Raw genomic sequence first — 20,175 nt, forward strand, 5'->3', positions numbered from 1 at the left:
TTTTTTTTTGAGATGGAGTTTTGCTCTTGTCGCCCAGGCTGGAACACAGTGGCGCAATCTCGGCTCACTGCAACCTCTGCCTCGCAGGTTCAAGCGATTATCCTGCCTCAGCCTCCTGAGTAGCTGGGATTACAGGCACGTACCACCATACCCAGATTTTTTTTTTTTTTTTTTTAAGATGGGATCTTGTTATGTTGCCCAGGCTGATCTCTAACTCCTGGCCTCAAGTGATCCTTTCAGCCTCCTGAATAGCTGGGATTATAGGCATAAGCCACCACACCTGGTTGTATTTTCTGTTTTAAAAGTCCTTATATAGCACATAAATTACATACTCCCAGAAAGTTCATCTTCATCCATTTAGCTATGTAGACAGGAATGAGAATATAATGTTTACAACATTGATTATGATGTGAGACTGCCTAAGTTCAAAATCTGTGATCTAGCCATGCTGGAGAAACAAAGACTGAACTTAACCTCCTTCCATAAACAACTAAATAAAATAAAGGAAAGAAATACTGGTGGGGTACATTGGTTCATGCCTCTGTAATGCCAGCAATTTGGGAGGCCAAGGCGGGTGGAGTGCTTGAGCTGAAGAGTTCAAGACTAGCCTGGACAATGTAGTGAAAACCCATCTCTACAAAAAGTGCAAGAAAACTAGTCAGGCATGGTGGTGCACACCTGTGGTCCCAGCTACTCAGGAGGCTGAGGTGGGAGGATGGCTTGATCCCAGGAAGTTGAGGCTGCAGTGAGTTGATCATGCCACTGCACTCTAGCATGGTCAACAGAGTAAGACTATTTCTCAAAAAGAGAGAGAGAGAGAGAGAGAGAAAGAGAAATAAATAAATACCTTCAGATACTGATTAACAGGTAGTACAGGATTATGATTCTGGAAATAAGGGAAACAAGTGAGAGAGAGGATTTCTGCCTGGGGATAGTTTTTGGACTACAAATATGTACAGGGAAGGGGAACTGGCCTCAATAAGTTGAGGAAATGGCTGAAATTTTTAGGGCAGAGTCCTATAAAGAAGGAAGCTATGAAGAAAGTAAAAAGCCCCAGAAATCTGCCCTGGGGTCCTGTGACTCTGCTTAGTAGGCAGAATGTTCGTAGGGTGAAAGTTCACAAAGATGAATTGGAACCAGTACTTGTAAGCAGAACAATCTTTAGAAATCACCAAGTTCTGACTGCCCAGAGTGGAGGATCTCAGTGATTGTACAAGGCATTCAGTGTGGACCCCGAATGGGTAAACCTTAGCAATAGAGCCAACTATCCCTAAAGGAAAGTCTGTTTTATACCTACCCTTCCAAAGATTAAAGATAGACCTCAAAGAGATCAAACTGATCTGCATTTAATTACCTGAAGAAATGAAAGACAACACTCTTTAAATGAAAACAGCAAAAATCAGATATATAACATGCAACATTGACAATGCCTGATTTTCAACCAGAAATTATTAAACATTCCCAGAAACAATAAAATGTGACCTACAACTAAGAGAAAAAAAATCAATGGAAACAGAAATGGCAAAATGGGGCTATCAGAAAAGGACACTAAAACAGATTATATATTTATGTACAAGTATTTAAATGAAAACATGAACATAACAAATAGACAAATGAAAGATATTTAAAAAGAGCAAAATAGCAAAACTTAAAGCGATGAAAACTACAATACAGTCAGCCCTTTGTGTTTGTGGAGGATTGGTTTCAGGGCTCCAAGGATACCAAAACCCACAGATACTCAAGTCCCTTATATAAATCATGTATTTACATATAACCTACCCACATCCTCCTGTATACTTTAAATCACCTCTAGATTACTTTTAATGCCAAATACAATGTAAATGCTATGTAATTTTTATATGGCATTGTATATTTTTTATTGTTTTAATTTTTTAATTGTTTTTTAAAAACACTTTCCATTTGTGGTTGGTTGAATCCATGGGTGCGGAACCCACAGACATGGATGGCTGACTGTATCCTAAATGAAAATTTAACTTGATGAGATTAATAGGAGATTAGACACTGCAGAAAAAAATCTGAACTTGAAAAAATAGAAATAGAATCAATTACAAAGGAAGCACAGAGAGGAAAGAAGACTAAGAAGTCAAACAAAAGCAGAGCCTCAGTTGCCTGTGGGATAATACCAAGTGACCTATCACATGTGTAATTATAGTTCATGGGAAAAGAGAAGGTGGACGGACAAAAGATATCTGAAAAATGATGAAATAGTTTCCAAATTTGATGAAAAGTATAAACCAATAGATTTGAGGAGCTCAATGAAATTCAATGAAAACAAAAAAGAAAACAATGCCCAAAACATAATACAATTACTGAAAACCAGTGAAAAGGAGAAAATTGTCAATGCAGCAAGACCTCCTCCCCAAAAAAAGATAAAGAATGAGAAACAGAAAAATAAGAAATTTCACAGACTTCTGGTGAGAAATTATGTAAGAAAGAAGGCAATGGAGTAACATTTTTAAAGAGAGAAAAATCTCTTTGGATTTTGTGTATCTAACAAAGGACTTGTATCCATCACACATAAGGAAGACCTCTTACAAGACAAAGTACCTATAAAAATACAAGACAACCCAATAAAAAGTGTGCAAAGTATTTGATCAGACATTTAATGAAAGAAGATGACAAATAGATACAATCTGTGCTAAACATCACAGTCTTCAGGGAAATGTACATTAAAACTCCAATGACAATTCACTATATAGCCATTGGAATGGCTAAAATTTAAATATTGACAATATCAGATGTTAAAAAAGGTATGGGGAAACTAGAAGTTTCATACATTGCAGGTGATAATGCAAAATGGTACAGTCACTTTGGAAAACTGGCAATTACTTTTAAAGTTAAATACTCACCTTTTAATCCATCAGTTCCATTCCATATTATTCACCCATGAAAAATGAAAACAAGTCCACACAAAGACTTGCACCCAAGTGGTCAGAGAAGCTTTATTTGCAATTGCCAAAACCTGAAAACAATCCAAGTGTATATAAATAGGTGAACAGATAAGAAAAATTTGATATATATTTGATATATTCATGTATTAGAATAGCATGCAGCAGTAAAAAACAAACAAACAAACAAAACCAAAAAAAAACCACTACTACATGCAACAACTTGGATAAATATCAAAAACATGTTGAGCAAAAGAAGCCAGACACAAAGGAGTACCTACTATGTGATTCCATGTACTCATATATGAAACTTGACAAGACAAATTTGATCTATAGCAACAATAACTAGACAGATTGTTTTCTGAAGCCAGGGATGGGAGGAGATTGGGATGGGTCACAAGGCATCTTTCTAGGACGGTGAAGTTTTCTATATTTTGTTTATGGAGGTAGTTACAAATATATATCAGTGTTTAAAACTCATCAAAATGAACAATTAGCATTTTTCTATATAAAAATTATGTTTCAATGCAAATGATTTTTTAAAAAACCTAGCTGTTCTGTTTACTATTTGAAGGAAGGTATTAATAGAGATATCCTGTCTGTACCATAGTTTCCTCAAAGGTAAGTTAGGGATAATATTATTACCCTACCTAGAATGGTTGTGGAATTAAGTTAATCGTTGCAAAGCTGTTTCTTAATTTTATTTTTTGTCTTTTTGAAAAGTTTTATTGCAAATGAACAAATGCATCATGAAATCTTTGCCCATGCCTATGTCCTGAATGGTATTGCCTAGGTTATCTTCCAGAGTTTTTACAGTTTAGGGTTTTACATTGTTGTGTATATTTATATTGTTGTATGTATTTATAGGGTACAAAGTGATATAATGATTTATGAACATAAGGAATAATTAAGCTAGTTAACATAACCATCATCTCAAATACTTATCATTTTTATGATAAAGACATTTGAAATTTATTCTCTTGGTGATTTTGAAATGTGCAATACACTATTATTAAATATATTCACCATGCTGTGCAATGCATCTCAAAAAAAAAAAAAAAACCACACACACACAAATCTTACTCCTTCCATCTGAGGCTTTGTACCCTTTGACCATCATTCCATTTCCCCCACTCATAGCCTTTAGTAAACACCATTCTCCTCTCTTCTTTTATGAGTTCCACTGTTTGAGATTCCACATATAATTGAGAACATATGATATTTGTCTTTCAGTGCCTTGCTGTGCCTAGCTTATTTTATTTAGTGTGTCTTCCAGTTCCATCCATATTGACACAAATGACAGACTGAATTTCTTCTTTAAAGCTGAATAGTATTTTATTGTGTACATATAATACATTTTATTTGTCCATTCATCTCTTGATAGACAGGTAGTGTCCATAAGTGTCCATAAGTGAATAGTGCTAAAAGGAACATGCAAGTGCAGACATCTCTGACATACTTGTTTCAGATCTTTTGGGTAAATACCCAGAAGTGAGATTGTTGGATCATGTGGTAATTCTATTTTTAGTTTTTTGAGGAACCTCCATACAGTTTTCCAAAAGGACAGTATGAAATTATATTCCAAACAACAGTGTTCAACTGTCCTCTTTTCTCCAAATCCTTGCCACATGTACTTTCATCATTTTGATAATAGCTATTCTGATAGGTGTAAGGTGATGACTCATTGTGATTTTAACTTGAATTTCCCTAGTGATTAGTGGTATTGAGCATTTTTTTTTCATATATCTGTTGGCCATTTGTATGTCTTCTCTTGAGACATATCTACTTTTTATTGGATTGTTTATTTTCTTTCTGTAAAGGTATTTGAGTTGCTTATAAATTATCCCCTTATCAGATGTATAGCTTGCAAAATATTTTCTCCAAATTCATAGGCTGTCCCTTCAGTCTATGAATTGTTTCCTTTGGTTTGCAGAAGATTTTTAGTTTGATGTAATCCTATTCATCTCATTTTGCTTTTGTTGCTTGTGCTTTCAGGGTCATATCCAAGAAATCATTACTTAGACCAACATCATGGAGCTTTGCCCCTGTCTTCTTCTAGAAGTTTTACAGTTTTCAGTCTTCATTTTTTAATTTTTAATTTATTTTTATTATATATTTTTATTTCAATAGTTTTGGGGTACAAGTGATTATTGGTTACATGGATAAGTTCTTTAGTGGTGATTTCTGAAATTTTGGTGCACCTATCAACTGAGCAATATACACTGTACCCAATATGTAGTCTTTTATCTCACACCCCCCTCCCACCCTTCCCACCTGAGTCCCCAAAGTTTATTATATTGTTCTTATGCCTTTGCATCCTTATAGCTTAGCTCCCACGTATAAGTGAGAACATATGATACTTGGTTTTCCATTCCTGGGTTACTTCACTTAGAATAATGGCCTCCAGCTCCATCCAAGTTTCTGCAAAAGACATTGTTTTGTTCCTTTTTTATAGTTGAGTAGTATTCCATGATGTGTATATTCCGCATTTAATTTACCCACTTATTGGTTGATGGGCACTTAGATTGTTTCCATATTTCTGCAGTTGTAAAATGTGGTGCTATAAACGTGTGTACATGTGTCTTTTTTTAACTTTTAAGTTCAGGGGAACGTGCAGAACGTGCAGATTTGTTACATAGGTAAACGTGTCAAAGGAGTTTGTTATACAGATTATTTAATCAGCCATGTATTAATCCATTACTTATTTTTCCTTACTCTCTCCCTCCTCCCGCTTTCCACCCTCCAATAGGCCCCAGTGTGTGTTGTTCCCCTCTATGTGTCCATGTGCTGTCATCATTTAGCTCCTGCTTACAAGTGAGAACATGTGGTATTTGGTTTTCTATTCCTGCATTAGTTTGCTAAGGATAATGGCCTCCAGTTTCATCCATGTCCCTGCACAGAATATGATCTCATTCTTTTTACGGCTGCATAATATTCCATAGTGTATACATACCATGTTTTCTTCAGCTAGTCTATCATTGATGGGCATTTAGGTTGATTCCATGTCTTTACTATCGTGAACAGTGCTGCAATGGATATATGCATGCATGTGTCTTTATAATAGAATGATTTATATTCCTTTGCATATATACCCAGTAATGGCATTGCTGGGTCAAATGGTAGTTCCATCTTTAGGTCTTTGAGGAATCGCCACACTGTCTTCCACAATGGCTGAACTAATTTACACTCTCATCAACAGTATATAAGTATTCCTTTTTCTCCACAACCTCACAGGCATCGGTTATTTTTTGACTTTTTAATAATCGCCATCCTGACTGGTATTAGATGGTAGCTCATTGTGGTTTTGATTTGCATTTCTCTAATGATCAGTTATGTTGAACTTTTTTTCCATGTAATTGTTGGCTGCATGTAGTGACTGTTCATGTCCTTTACCCACTTTTTTATTGAGTTGTTTGATTTTTTCTTGTAAATTTGTTTACATTCCTTATAGAGGCTGGATATTAGATCTCTGTTGGATGACTAGTTTGCAAAAATTGTCTCCCATTCTGTGGGCTGTTTACTCTGTTCATAGTCTCTTGCTGTGCAGAAGCTCTTTAGTTCAATTAGATTCCATTTGTCAATTTTTGCTTTTATTGCAATTGCTTTTGGCATCGTCATCATGAAATCTTTGCCCGTGCCTATGTCGTGAATGGTATTGCCTAGGTCATCTTCCAGGGTTTTTATAGTTTGGGGTTTTACATTTAAGTCTTTAATTCATCTTGAGTTAAATTTTGTATATGGCATAAGGAAGGGGTTCAATTTCAATCTTCAGCATGTGGCTAACCAGTTATCCCAGCACCATTTATTGAAGAGGGAATCCTTTCCCCATTGCTTCTCTTTGTCAGGTTTGTCGAAGATCAGATAGTTGTAGGTGTGTGGTCCTATTTCCTGGTTTTCCATTCTGTTCCCTTGGTCTATGTGCCTTTTCTTGTACCAGTACCAGAAGGTTGTTTCTGAGCTATTTTTCAAAGAATCTGTTCTGAAAGTTCTGTTTATTCATCCTCTTTCTGGCTGCTGCTTATCCTGGGTGTATTTATATTTCCTGAGGGTTTTGGTAGCTTCCCTTTATGTGGTTAAATAAAATACTTTTTTAAAATTATTATGCTTTAAGTTCTAGGGTACGTGTGCACAACGTGCAGGTTTGATACATAGGTATACATGTGCCATGTTGGTTTGCTGTACCCATCAACTCATCACTTACATTAGGTATTTTTCCTAATGCTATCCCTCCCCCAGCCCCTCACCCCCACAAAGGCCCCAGTGTGTGATGTTCCCTGCCCTGTGTCCAAGTTGGAAATCATCATTCTCAGCAAACTGTCACAAGGACCAAAAACCAAACACCACATGTTCTCACTCATAGGTGGGAATTGAACAATAAGAAAGTACTTTCTATTTTTAGTTTGTAAGAGTTTTTATTGTAAATGAATTTTATCAAATGCTTATTCATTACATCTATTGAGATAATCTTGCAGTTTTCCTTTAACCTTTTTCTGTGGGGAGTTATATTAATTGACTTTCTAAGGGTAATCTCACATCCAAATTGATACATTTACCTTACCAGCATGTGCATACACATGCATACATATTATTTTTAAGGTTTTTGTATTTATGTTTATAAGTGAAAGTTATCTATAATTTTCTTTTACCATCCTTATCTGGTTTTGGTATCAATATGTTGCTAGTGTCATAAATGAAGTTTGGGTATATTTTACCTTTTTATATTCTCTTGGTTTATATGAGATTGGAATTATTTCGTTGTTTGTGATATAAATATGTATTTTAAAATTTGAGGGGCATTTGATTACTATCTGTATTGGAGTCTAAATAGTTATGTTTACTCAGTCTACTGACATGATCATTCTTGATGCACCTTCCATGTGCCAGGTACATTATAAGTCCATTACTAAATTATTTTATTTGATCTCCAAAGTACAGATGAGGACAATAAGTTTATTAGAATAAAGCTATTTGCTGAGGTTCATGCAGTTAGTAAATACTGAGGCTGGGATCAAAAATAAGTTTCTCTGATTTTAAGGCCTCCAATATAAACTCTGTGGCAAAGAGACACACACATACCCCATAATAAAATTTCTGATGGATTAACAATGGTAATCTCTCGGTAATGGAATAATAGTTGACCATCTGATAAACTTTTCCATCTTATAAACTTTTGTGTATTGTGATTTTTGCATGAACATTTACTTTAATATCACATTAGACACACACATATATGAAATTAATTCAAGGCTGTGAAGATTAAAAATTGAACTGACTTTCATACCAAAATTACATAAAATTATGCAGGCATACTCCTTAAGAGCTCTTGAAACATGAAAAAATATGACAAAATTGTAATTCCAGCACAGAAATGCAATTACTTCAAGCATTTTATGGAGTAATTTATATACACCTTTGAAAAGTATGGAGGTTATAAATATAATAGATATAAGTATGGTGGAAAATAATGAGATCTGGAATCAATTTGGGTTTGAATCACAGTTCTGTAACTTACTACATTTCTGATCTTGGTACAATAAATCCCTCTAAGACTGAGTTTCCTCCTGTGCAAATTAGAAAAAAATACTTAATTAGGAAATATGCTATCTGAATAAAGTATGATCATGTACCTAAAGAACCTATCACATACATGCTCAAAAAGTTGTAGCAATTATTATGCACCGTTCACATTTCAGTCATAATTTACCATTTATATTACATTTCTTAAAAATTGTTATTCACAATTTACTTATTTTATGTCTTAATAGCATTTACTTATTTTATGTCTTAATAGCATTATCCCACTTGAATGTGGGATACATTCAAGTGCCTTTTGTTAACAGTAGAAGGATTTGGTCATGTTAATGCCCCAGTACTTAAATAATACTTAGAATTATGTCTAGATTATGTGATATGGTTTGGCTCTGTGTCCCCAGCCAAATCTCATGTCAAATTGTAATCCCCACATGTTGAAATGGGGGCACTGGTGAGAGGTGGTTGAATCATAGGGGTGGACTTCCCCCTTGCTGTTCTCGCAATGGAGTTCTCAGGAGGTCTGGTTGTTTGCTGTTCTCGCAATGGAGTTCTCAGGAGGTCTGGTTGTTTGCTGTTCTTGCAATGGAGCTCTCAGGAGGTCTGGTTGTTTGAGAGTGTGTAGCACTCCCACATTCATTCTCTCTCTCTCTCTCTCTCTCTGTCTCTCTCTCTCTGTCTCTCTCTCTCTCTCCTCTTTTCTTCCTTGGTAAGATGTGCTTGCTTCCCCTTCACCTTCTGCCATGATTGTAGATTTCCTGAGGCCTCCCAGCCATGCTTCTTGTACAGCCTATGGAACTGTGAGTCAATTAAACCTCTTTTCTTCACAAATTACCCAGTCTCAAGCAGTTCTTTATAGCAGTGTGAGAACAGACTAATATATGATGTTTTCATTATTGTTTGAAATTAGACTTATATAAGTAAGAGAAATTAAAAAGAATAATTAGTCTTCCAAAATGGTGAAAAGTCATTATACAATTATAATTGACATGTTGATTTCAGGTTGTGGAATCATCATTGCAGCAGCTGGAATGTGATCCCACTGAAATAGAAGAATTCGTGGAGCATTTTATTTTTTTGAATACAATTTCCTCAAAAATATCTAAATTAGAAAAAGAGTACTTAACAATTTCTCAGCTATATTCTGTTGTAACCCATCACCAGATCCATATTTCAGAAGAGCAAATTGCCATATTCCAAGTTCTTCATATTAAGTTTAGTCAACTAAAATCATCTATGAAGTTAAGTATAGTAAATAAAGACACTGCTTTAACTAAATTCAGAGATAACTTGGAAGCATGTATCAGTGGTCTACGTGTTGATGTTAGCAATTTAAAAGCCAAGGTAAGTTTTTAGGTTTTTTCGGATTTTTTAAATTAAAAACTTGACCTTAGTCTCATAAGTCCAGGCATTTGGGTATTTGCTTTCAGTGGAATTTTGGCTAAACAATTTAATACAAGTATTCTTAAACTGGGATTCACAGACAGAATTTTGGTGATTTGTGAATTTGAATGGGAAGTAAAATTACATCTCCATTTTCACTAATTTCTAACTGGAACTTAGCATTTTCTCAACTATGAGTGAATGTAGGGAACAAACAGCAGCATGGCTAGTGACTTTTACCATAGGCTTCAAGAGACTGCCAAATGGGCTCATGGCATAAAAAGGACTAAAACCCCCTGAAATCTTTCTGGGCCAGTCTTTATCTTTGTCTGGGCAAAATGGTAATGATAGTTCCAATTTCACTCACTTATCAGGTAAAAGCCTAGATTATGTACTAAAATGCTTTCACTGCCAGTAAAACAGGTATGTTCTAGACATACTGATTTCTCTTAGAAAGTCCTACTCTTATTTTTTAGATAAGAACTCCTCTTTTGTTATGTGCTGGTACTCAAGTGTCAACGGCAATGGAAATGATCCAGACTCTCTCAGGGGAAGCTGCAAGTTTAACTAACAAAGCTAAAGCATATTCAAGCTATCAGGATTGTTTCAGTGATTCTCAATCTCATATGCATTCTATTAATGTGGAAGAAATTACACAGATTGTGCTTTCAGAGATCTCTGACATTGAATGTGACTTGACTTTGAGGAAAAAATTATGGGAAGCACAAGAGGAGTGGAGGCAAGCCTCTTCGGAATGGAGGAATTGTTCTCTTCAAAGTATTGATGTTGAATCAGTACAGAAAAATGTTTCAAAACTGATGAACATAATCTCGGTATTAGAAAAAGGTAAAAATGTGTTTCTCAAATTTTCCCACCTAGATCTATGTACCAAATGGCCTTTGGACATCAAGAGCATTGTCCTTGGCTTGTTTCTTTACCTGTTCTCAGGGGTTGACCATAATGGCTAGAGCTACAGTACAGGAGTATAGGTAGGAATTTTATTGAAGCAAAAAAGAGATTAAGTCCTTGTCAAAAAAGTTTTATTAAGTAATTAACAATTTTTATGTCCTTTAAAAGTTGGTTCCCTGCACAGAACCCCAGCTACCTTACCCTGAGTATGGCCCTTCTTAGGGCACTAGTCGGAGATGTTTTGATGATAAAGGACCATCTGCATGATCATTATCTTTAGGGCAGTGGGTAAACAGTGTAATTTTTAGAGGTTTATTTTATTTTAATTATCAAATTTGAAATCTTGCCAATGCAAAGATACTGCTTTTTGTGAGAGCATTTCTGTAAGATCATATCCCTTTCCAAAAGGGAGATGTTGTTTCACCTGGCCAAGAGAATATCTTTGTATTTTTTTTAAAGACTTCTCCCCTATCACTCAGCTATACCTTAAACTAATTTCTTCTCCAGAAAAGCCAGAAAAACACTTTATTTCAGTTGTTTTAAAATTATGTAAGAAATATAACAATAGCACAGAAGTTTAGAAAAGAGAACAATTGGGGGCAAATTGCAGTCTCTTTAACATAACACTCATTGTGTGCATCCCCTCTTAATATTTTGTTATATACATGCTTTGGAGAACAGTAAAGTAACAACTAGATGATACCTTCTTTTACCCATGGTTCCCCAGATAAAATCTTGCTGTTTGCCAAAGTCTAGACTGGCAAAACTAAAGTTACACTCTTGATCTTCTATTTAATCAGGTCTTAAAAACATATTACTGTTTAATATGGCTTTATAAAAGAAGCCCCATGTGTACAAATTGGTTTTTTGAATGTATGGGTGAAGTTTTCAGTTCTCCTGAGTCTCTAACTTTGGCCCCCTCCTCTTTCTTTTACAAGTTGAGTAAAAAGGTTGTAAGAGTTGAATCTTCCACTCCATAGGTTTTGAATCCTGTACTTCAGTGGTTTGTCAGTGGCAGAGGACAGACTAGTGCTGGTCTGTGGCAAAGCTGTCACCTACATTTCCTACATTTTGGTGTTAAAGTATTTTTTAATGAAATCGTAGTGATGGTATATTTTTTCCCTTGATGTTCTTCCCTACTTACCAAAACTTTAAAAAACCCAAACCAGCTGAGTACAGTGGCTCATGCCTGTAATCACAGCACTTGGGGAGGCTGAGGTGGGCGGATCATTCAAGGCCAGGAGTTTGAGACCAGTCTGGGCAACACAGCAAGACCTCATCTTGCTATGTTAAGGTGTTATTTAAATAAATAAATACCCAGAATCTATGACAGTCTTCTGAATGTTTGTGCTGTGTGTGTGTGTTTGTGTGTGTGTGCTCACGTGTGTGTGCATGTGCATGTGTACCCATTTGTCTGTATATTTATCATGTCAGGGAAAATCTGGGAAACCTGTGGTAGCTGGCCACTCCTGGTATCAAATTTTCTAAGATAATTTGGTTGTGATAGTTGGGCTTTTGTCACCAGTCCTTATAACTATTTCTCTTTATTTTAATGCATAGTTGATTCTCATGGAAGGATGGTGTTAATAAAGCTCACTGCTTCATGTTATTTTAATGTAGTTTAATAATTGATAAAGGAGTGTTTAACAAATTTTAAAGAAAAAAATCTTTTCTCAATTTTTGTTTAAAAAATATAATGAACATATGGTAAGCCTACTGACCCATTGTCATTTATAGGTTTACCTAAAAGCGATATGCTGACACATCTTAAGCAAGTGGTAACAGAGTTTAAACAAGAGCTGCCTATCATTATAGCTCTGGGAAATCCCTGTCTCAAGCCAAGGCATTGGGAGGCTCTCCAGGAGACTATTGGGAAGTCAGTTACCCTTGATAAAAACTGTAAAGTAGAGAATCTTCTAGCTCTCAAGGTAAATAAAAATGGTTTTAAAAAAAAATAGGTTGAAATACCAGATGGGCCAATTTTAAATAGGCAAGTAAATATACAACGAATAGGAATTAGGAAAGGAAGTTTATGAGTGCCTGGGAAAATAATAGTACGTTTGTAGAATAATAGGTGATAGGAAATTATTTAATTGGAGATATTGGGTAAGCTATTAATTATTCCATTATTATTTAGGTGATTAAAAAACAGTAATACTGGTTTTCATGTATGACAAATGAAATTAGTGCTTCATTATTTAACAGTACTACTAATACAGAACACATTTTATAGGAATGGAAATATAAAAACCACTGTGTTCATTATATGTAAAATGAAAATATGTTAAGACATGTAAGAATTGCCCTACCTTAACATATATATAACTTGACATTATATTTAAAATGCATAATAAACAACTATTTGACTTTCCATGTAAGTTTTATAATAAAAAATACTTTTTTCAATTTTTCCATGATTAAAAATTTTCTATTTTCATGCCTAACTTGCAATAAGCTTCATTTATGTTTAATGTTTCATGGCTGACAACATATAATGTAATCAAAACACGTATTTTATTCCTGTAATTCTCTACTAAATAATCTGTTGTAATGAGGAACATGGGCACTTTTTTTTTAAGAATTTCAAAAGAAGAATTTTTTAAAAAACAACTTTCATTTTTAAAAATTAGATTATTTTTTATCACCAGCCCTAATCTCAACTTTCTCCTGAACTCCAAATTCACATATGCAATTTCCTATTCAGTATCTCAGCTTATATGTCTAAGTTGAGATATGTCAAAAACGTATCAAAACATGTCAAAAACATTCACCTTTCATTCTCCATCTCCAAATTCTACTCTTCCTCTGTGTTTCTTATCTCAGTTGATGGTAGCTCCATTCTTCCAACTGTTTACACTAAAAATCATGAAATAATTCTGAATCTTCTTCATACTATTCATCGTATCTACATATCTCATTTTAGAGCCTCCTAACTGATATACATGCCCAACTGATATACATGCCAAGGGGAATTCAGCAAGGTAGCTAGATGATGTCAGAGCATAAAAGCAAATACCAACAGATGAATTTATTTCAAATCAGCATGCATAAAATCTAGCACAATTTTAGTGGTATTTTTATTTCCAGTCTTGGGTTATTGGAACTCTTCTTGGGTAAAGTTAGATAAAGGGTGAGAATTTTTCAGACTAAATGTAGCAGCAAGCTATAAAAGTTAGGGTAGATAGGTACATATGATAGCAGCTGGTGGCCTACATGGGGATGGTGGCCTGTAATAACTCAAAGGGTTCCAATCAGCTATTACATGTCTAACATTAATAGATAGTTTACAAAGGAAGTCCTATGCATTTTTTAGAGGGCCCCAATTAGGACAGTTTGACATGTGAACAAAAGTGAGCAAGGTCTTCAGCCTTTGAAATACTGCAGTGAGGAGTTAGAGGAACTCCTTCTTCTTCTTGAAGATAATTGTAATAATAGAAGGGATAAGAAGGCAATCAGCTGGTAATTTCAAGTGAACTCTAAGAGCTCCTGGATGATTTTGGTCATCCTGTAGAAATTTGACAATGTATCCAGTATAATGTAGATGCCAAAATGAACAGGATTTGGCCCAGAAACTCAGTCTTCATTTATTAAAACTTGCATTTTGGAGGACTGACCCAGAGTTGGTGGTCACGCTGCAAGACTTTCCAAGATAGGTCATATTAGAAGTTCTATTAAATGAATAAACTATGGTGGCTTGCAGTTATATGACAACCATTTTGTCCAAGATGTTGTGCAGGCTCTGAAAAACCTACCACATGAAAAGCATTTCATGAAGTAAATTAAGAGCAAGAGCTCAACGGTATGCATGTGATGAACACTTATCAATCATTTTATGGTTGATAATTTTCACTTTGGAAAGCCATATGCTTTATAATGAAGTTAGATAATTAATTACAACCGTCAAGATTCAGCTGAAACCACCCAGCTATTATCAAGTCAGTTGGAAGATCTGACTATTTGTCAGTCAGGTCCCATACTTTGACCATAAAGACTTGACAAGGCTAGATTCACTTCACTGAAATTTTGCTTTACACATTATCAGTGTCTGGATTTAGTTTTTAGCAATCTCAGAATGTTAGCATTAGGCACGAACTTTGATGGTTCTATAGTTCTTTATCTGCCTTTGACTGAATAATCTATGTCAAAAGGTAGGCTTCTTTTCCAAAACTGTTACTTAAGGCCATAAGAAGTAACTGATCCCACCATCCTTATAATTCATCTTTGGCAAGCATATAAGAGAAATGATGAAAACTAGTCATATCTATTCATAATCCCCACTGAGTTGCGTACTAAAACATAGGGATTGGGCATTATTCTTTGACACCATAGAGATGACATACAAGAATGGTGGCAGAGTCTTACCTACCAGCTATAAAACAATAAGCCCAACTAGTTAATTCTAAGATGTGTAGATGAGAAGGTCTCTGAGTATCTCTATTATAGTGAGTGACTCTGGAGATCTTATATCAGGATCTTGTCCTATAGGAATTGCAGGGCAGTGCACATGGTAAGAAGGTCTGTATATACTCCACTAATGTATTTTGAGAAACATGTATCCTGAAAGAAATGAGGCAAAGAAATGGAAGCCATGGAAATTGGGATCCATCAGAGTTGCATTCTCTTACATGAATATATCCCAAGAATATTATAGAGAGTAAAAGCATGTCACAAAGTAATTCAGCAGTTGGCATTAGGGCAGAGGAAAGAATGCTGAAGGAAATAATACCACCTACACGTATACAGAAGGTATATACTCTTTATAACTGGCTAGAATCAGGGGAAAGTTGGAAATCTTCACTGATTATGAAAAACGTGAAATAGGATGATTTTAAAGTGCAAAGGGATATGTCGTGAAGGTTAGACCATAAAGTTGCTGGTAAGGATGTAAACCTAACTGGAATTAGATCTTCAATATTTTTGATGTGCCTTTCAAAACATACATTTAAAATTTCCATTTTAGACATATCAGGAATTATTTGCTATACTGGATACTAAAGAATAATTTGTTCATTTTAGATGTTTCAGTATGAAAATGAAATAAATGATATGTCAACTTCAGCAACTAATGAAGCTGCTCTTGAAAAAATGCTATTTAAGATTATTGATTTTTGGAACATTACTCCTTTGCATTTAGTTCTTCACCACACAGAGATTTACTCTATCTTCATAATACCATCTATAGATGACATATCAGCTCAGTTAGAAGAGTCTCAAGTCATACTTGCAACAATTAAAGGATCTCCCCACATTGGGCCCATTAAGGTAAGTATTATGGCAAAGGAAAAATGTTTTCTTTTTCCATAGTTTTATTATTGTAATCTTTTGCAGTCTACAGTTTGCCTTTGAATTGTATAAATCATTCATGTACTTATATAAAAATTACATTGAATATTTACTAGTTTGAATACCAAAAATAACTTTTTGTGGAAGCCTTAATTGTTCATGAGGAAATGTCAAAGTTTAATTTTGGCAGAAAAGATAAATTTAGATCATAGAAAAATACGACCTTATTACCGTGACTTTTATCACCAGTGTACAGTGTTCCCTGATAGTCCCTCACTGTGCAACCCCACATCTGGTAATATACCTAATAATTATTTTCAGATGTAAAGAAACTCAACATGACATGTAATAAAATAGAGATAGTAAGTAGCAAAATTAACATAATCATATACACACATATATGTACGTGCATCTATATAAATAGATGGGGAGAGAGAGAAAGTATATACACAACAAAGGGAACTCACATTATTTGTAGGATTTAGGGAAAATGTCAGTTAACTGAAACTTTGAGGGAAAAAACTCAATAAATTACAGAATAAAATAAACCCAATACACTTTATTCTTTAATCACATGCAGTACAAAAAAAATGAACAGCAGAAAAACAGCAAAAATGGCAGACAAAACAAACCACCCAAAACAATAGAAATTTAAAAGCAACCATCAGAATATACAGGAAATGTAATCTAATTTTTTTAAATTTAAAAGTAAGGAACAGGAGAAAATCACGTTTCAAACCTGTCACAATTGGCTAGAGCCCTACGAAAATGAATGTTTAAGCATTAAATGCCTCCATTAAAAATGAAAAGTGAATTTAATAAATGATAAATAAGCACATTCAAGAAACTGAAAAGAACAACAACAACAACACACACACACACACACATGCACACACACACAGCCTTCTACTTCTAAGCAAGATGGAGTATAGGGACCAGATTTACCATCTGTCTTAGTCTACTTAGTGTTGCCTTAACAATACCACACACTAGATGATTTATAACAAAAAGAAATTTATTTGGCTTACAGTTCTGGAGGCTGGGAAGTCCAAGATCATGGGGCTGGCATCTTGCCAGGGCCTTTGTGCTGCATTATTATCCTATGGTGGAGGCAGAAGAGCAAGTGAAAGCACAAGATGGAGAGAGAAAGGGGGCTGAATTCCCACAATAACTAATCCATCCCTGTGATAATGGCAGTAATCTATTCATTAGGGCAGAGCCCTCATTATCTAATAACCTCTTAAAGACCCCAGATGTCACCACTGTTACAATGGCAATTGAATTTCAATATGGGTTTTGGAGGGGACATTCAAACCATAGCACCAGCTTGCCTGAAATAGCCGAATCAGACTAGACAAAATATATGGAACAATGGTTTTTGGGACACTGGACATCAGACAATGAAGGACAAGGATCCCTGAGAGATGAGAAACACACAAGGTAAGCCCTACGATTCTACCAACTTATCTTCTTGAGTTTCCAGACCTTGGAGAGGGGAGATAGGGAGGAATACAGGCAGAGCCTGGCAGACTTCTGATATGAGGAGATGCTGTTGAAGGTCTGGAGAACCAATGTAGGCTACAGTATTTAGGATAAACTACCAGGGAAGATAAAGCTGCAGAGACAGAGATCTTCATAGATTTGTGGCGGGTCCCTACACAAGCATTCAGTAGACCCAATCAATGACACGAGAAACTGCCAGAGGTCAGGGAAGCAACTACTTGAGAAAATTGGAGGGAACAATGCCTGGTGCTCACATAGGGCTGGGAATAGTGCCTGCATGCACGGTCAGAACAGAAAACCTCATAATTCATAAGCACTCAGTCTTGCCACAGTAATATGGAATAACTAGTCCTGAATTAAATGTTGCTCTTGTCCTCCCTAATAGATCTTAAAAGCAAGACCTAAAATGATGAAACTGTAAGTAATTTAACTGCACCCAGATCAAAGCTCAAGACTATAGAAATATAATAATATCCAGTACCCAATAAGATAAAATGTACAATTTCTAGAATGCCATCAAAGATTAGTAGACATGCAAAAAAGAACCAAAAATAGAACTCATGATGAAAACTTAACCAATGGAAATTGAATCTGAACTGACACAGTTATTAAAATTAGAGAAAAGGACATTAAAATGATTATATATTTATTCCATATATTAAAAAAGTTTAGAGAGAGGTACAAATATAAAAAATACCAAAATTAAACCTCTAGAGATGAAAACATTTACAATGTCTGAAGTGAAAAATACATTGGAGGAAATTAACACAGATTAAACAGTGCAGAAGAAAAGATTGGTGAATTTAAAAATATAACATTGGAAATGATTCCACATGAAACATAGGGAGAAAGAGAAATGTTAAAAATGAAAACAGCATCAGTGAGCTGTGGGAAAGCTTCAGGCAACCTACCAGATAAATACTTGGCGTTCCCCAAGAGGAGGAGTGAGACGGAGAAACAGAAAAAATTACTGAGAAAATAATGACCAGAAATTTTCCAAGTGTATTGAAAACCATAAAGCCATAGATTTACGATCATTACATTCTTAAGCACAAGAAATATCATAATTTCTCAATACCAGTGGGGAAAATAGACAAATGACCAATACTAGGAATAGAAGAGGTGACATTACTACAGATTCTGTAGATATTAAAAGGTAAACTGAAATATTAAAAACAACTTTAAGTTAATAAATTTAAGTACTTAAATGGGCAAATTCCTTAAAATACGCAAATTAATAAAGCTTGTTCAAGAAGAAATGGATAACTGGAATAACTATAATATGTACTAAAGATATAGAATTGATAGTTAAAAACGGTTTAAAATTTTCCTCCAAGGAATAGTCTTGACCCAGATGGCTTGTGCAAAACTTTTATGGAAAAAATAATATCAGTTATGCACCAACTTTTTCAGAAAAGTGTGGAGAAAGGAATCCGCCGTAACACATTCTGTGAGGTCAGTATTACCCTGACACCAAAGCAAGACCAAGATATTATAAGAAAACAGGCTGGGTGCAGTGACTCACGCCTATAATCCCAGCACTTTGGGAGGCCGAGGCAGGCGGATCACCTGAGGTCAGGAGTTTGAGACCAACCTGGCCAACATGGTGAAACCTCGTCTCTACTAAAAATACAAAAATTAGCTGGGTGTGGTGGCGGGTGCCTGTAATCCCAGCTGCTAGGGAGGCTGAGGCAGGAGAATCGCTTGAACCTGGAAGGCAGAGGTTGCAGTGAGCTAAGATCGTGTATTTGCACTCCAGCCTGGGCAACAAGAGCGAATCAAAAAGAAAGAAAAGAAGAAAAAAGAAAGAAAACAACAGATTTAGAAAGGAGATATTAATAAAATTTAAAAAACCTAGAAATCAATAGCCCTCTTAAATATAGATGCAAACATTGTAAAGAAAAATGTCCAAATCAAGTCCATTAATATATAGAGAATGTTGTATTATTACCAAGAGAGATTAACTTGAGAAATGCAAGGGTGGTTTAACATTCAAAAATCAATCTATAATTTGCCATATTAAACATAAAAAGAAAAACCAGATGATATTCTCAGTACATGTTAAAAAATTTTTTACAGAATTTCAACATTCATTCCTGATTAAAATATCTCTCAACAAATTAAGAATAGAAGATAACATTCTGAATAAAGAACATCTATGAAAAACATATTGTCCTTAATGGTGAAAGACTGAACACTTTTCCCCTAAGATCAAGAATAAGGATGTTCTCCCTTACCAATTCTATTCAGTGTTTTACTGGAGTTTCCAGCCAGTATACTGAAGTAAGAAAGAGAAATAAAAGATGTCTGGATTGAAAAAGAAGAAGTAAAATATTATTTATATTCAGATGCCATGATTACCTATGTAACAAAATCAAACAAAATTTACAAACAAACTAAACTTATTTTAGCAAGTTTGCAGGATACATGATTAGTATACAAAGTCAACTTCATTATATATACTGGCATTGAGAAATAGCATAAAAATAAGATATATAAACCCGAGAAAAATATATAAGATCTGTACACAAAAAACTTCAAAACCCTGCAGAGAGAAATTAAAGAAGGCTTAAAAAATGGAAGATACATTGTGTTCATCCATTGAAAGACCTAATAAACATGTCAAATATCACCAAATGGATCTCTAGATTCAATACAA

General features: G+C 34.9%; 1 protein-coding gene across 1 annotated transcript in view; it reads left to right on the top strand.

Moving 5' to 3' along the window:
* LOC105534982 (dynein heavy chain 14, axonemal) overlaps positions 1–20,175 on the top strand; it is a gene marked incomplete at its 3' end in the record, with an annotated part of 322,900 nt that overhangs the window by 21,383 nt on the left and 281,342 nt on the right. Inside the window, exons 5-7 of the mRNA XM_011973918.1 lie at positions 9,441–9,782; positions 10,298–10,667; positions 15,880–15,992. Coding sequence (XP_011829308.1) covers positions 9,441–9,782; positions 10,298–10,667; positions 15,880–15,992 — 825 coding nt within the window. The remainder of the gene's footprint in view (positions 1–9,440; positions 9,783–10,297; positions 10,668–15,879; positions 15,993–20,175) is intronic.

Source organism: Mandrillus leucophaeus, unplaced genomic scaffold, assembly GCF_000951045.1.
Source record: "Mandrillus leucophaeus isolate KB7577 unplaced genomic scaffold, Mleu.le_1.0 Scaffold1005, whole genome shotgun sequence".
NCBI lineage: Eukaryota > Metazoa > Chordata > Mammalia > Primates > Cercopithecidae > Mandrillus > Mandrillus leucophaeus.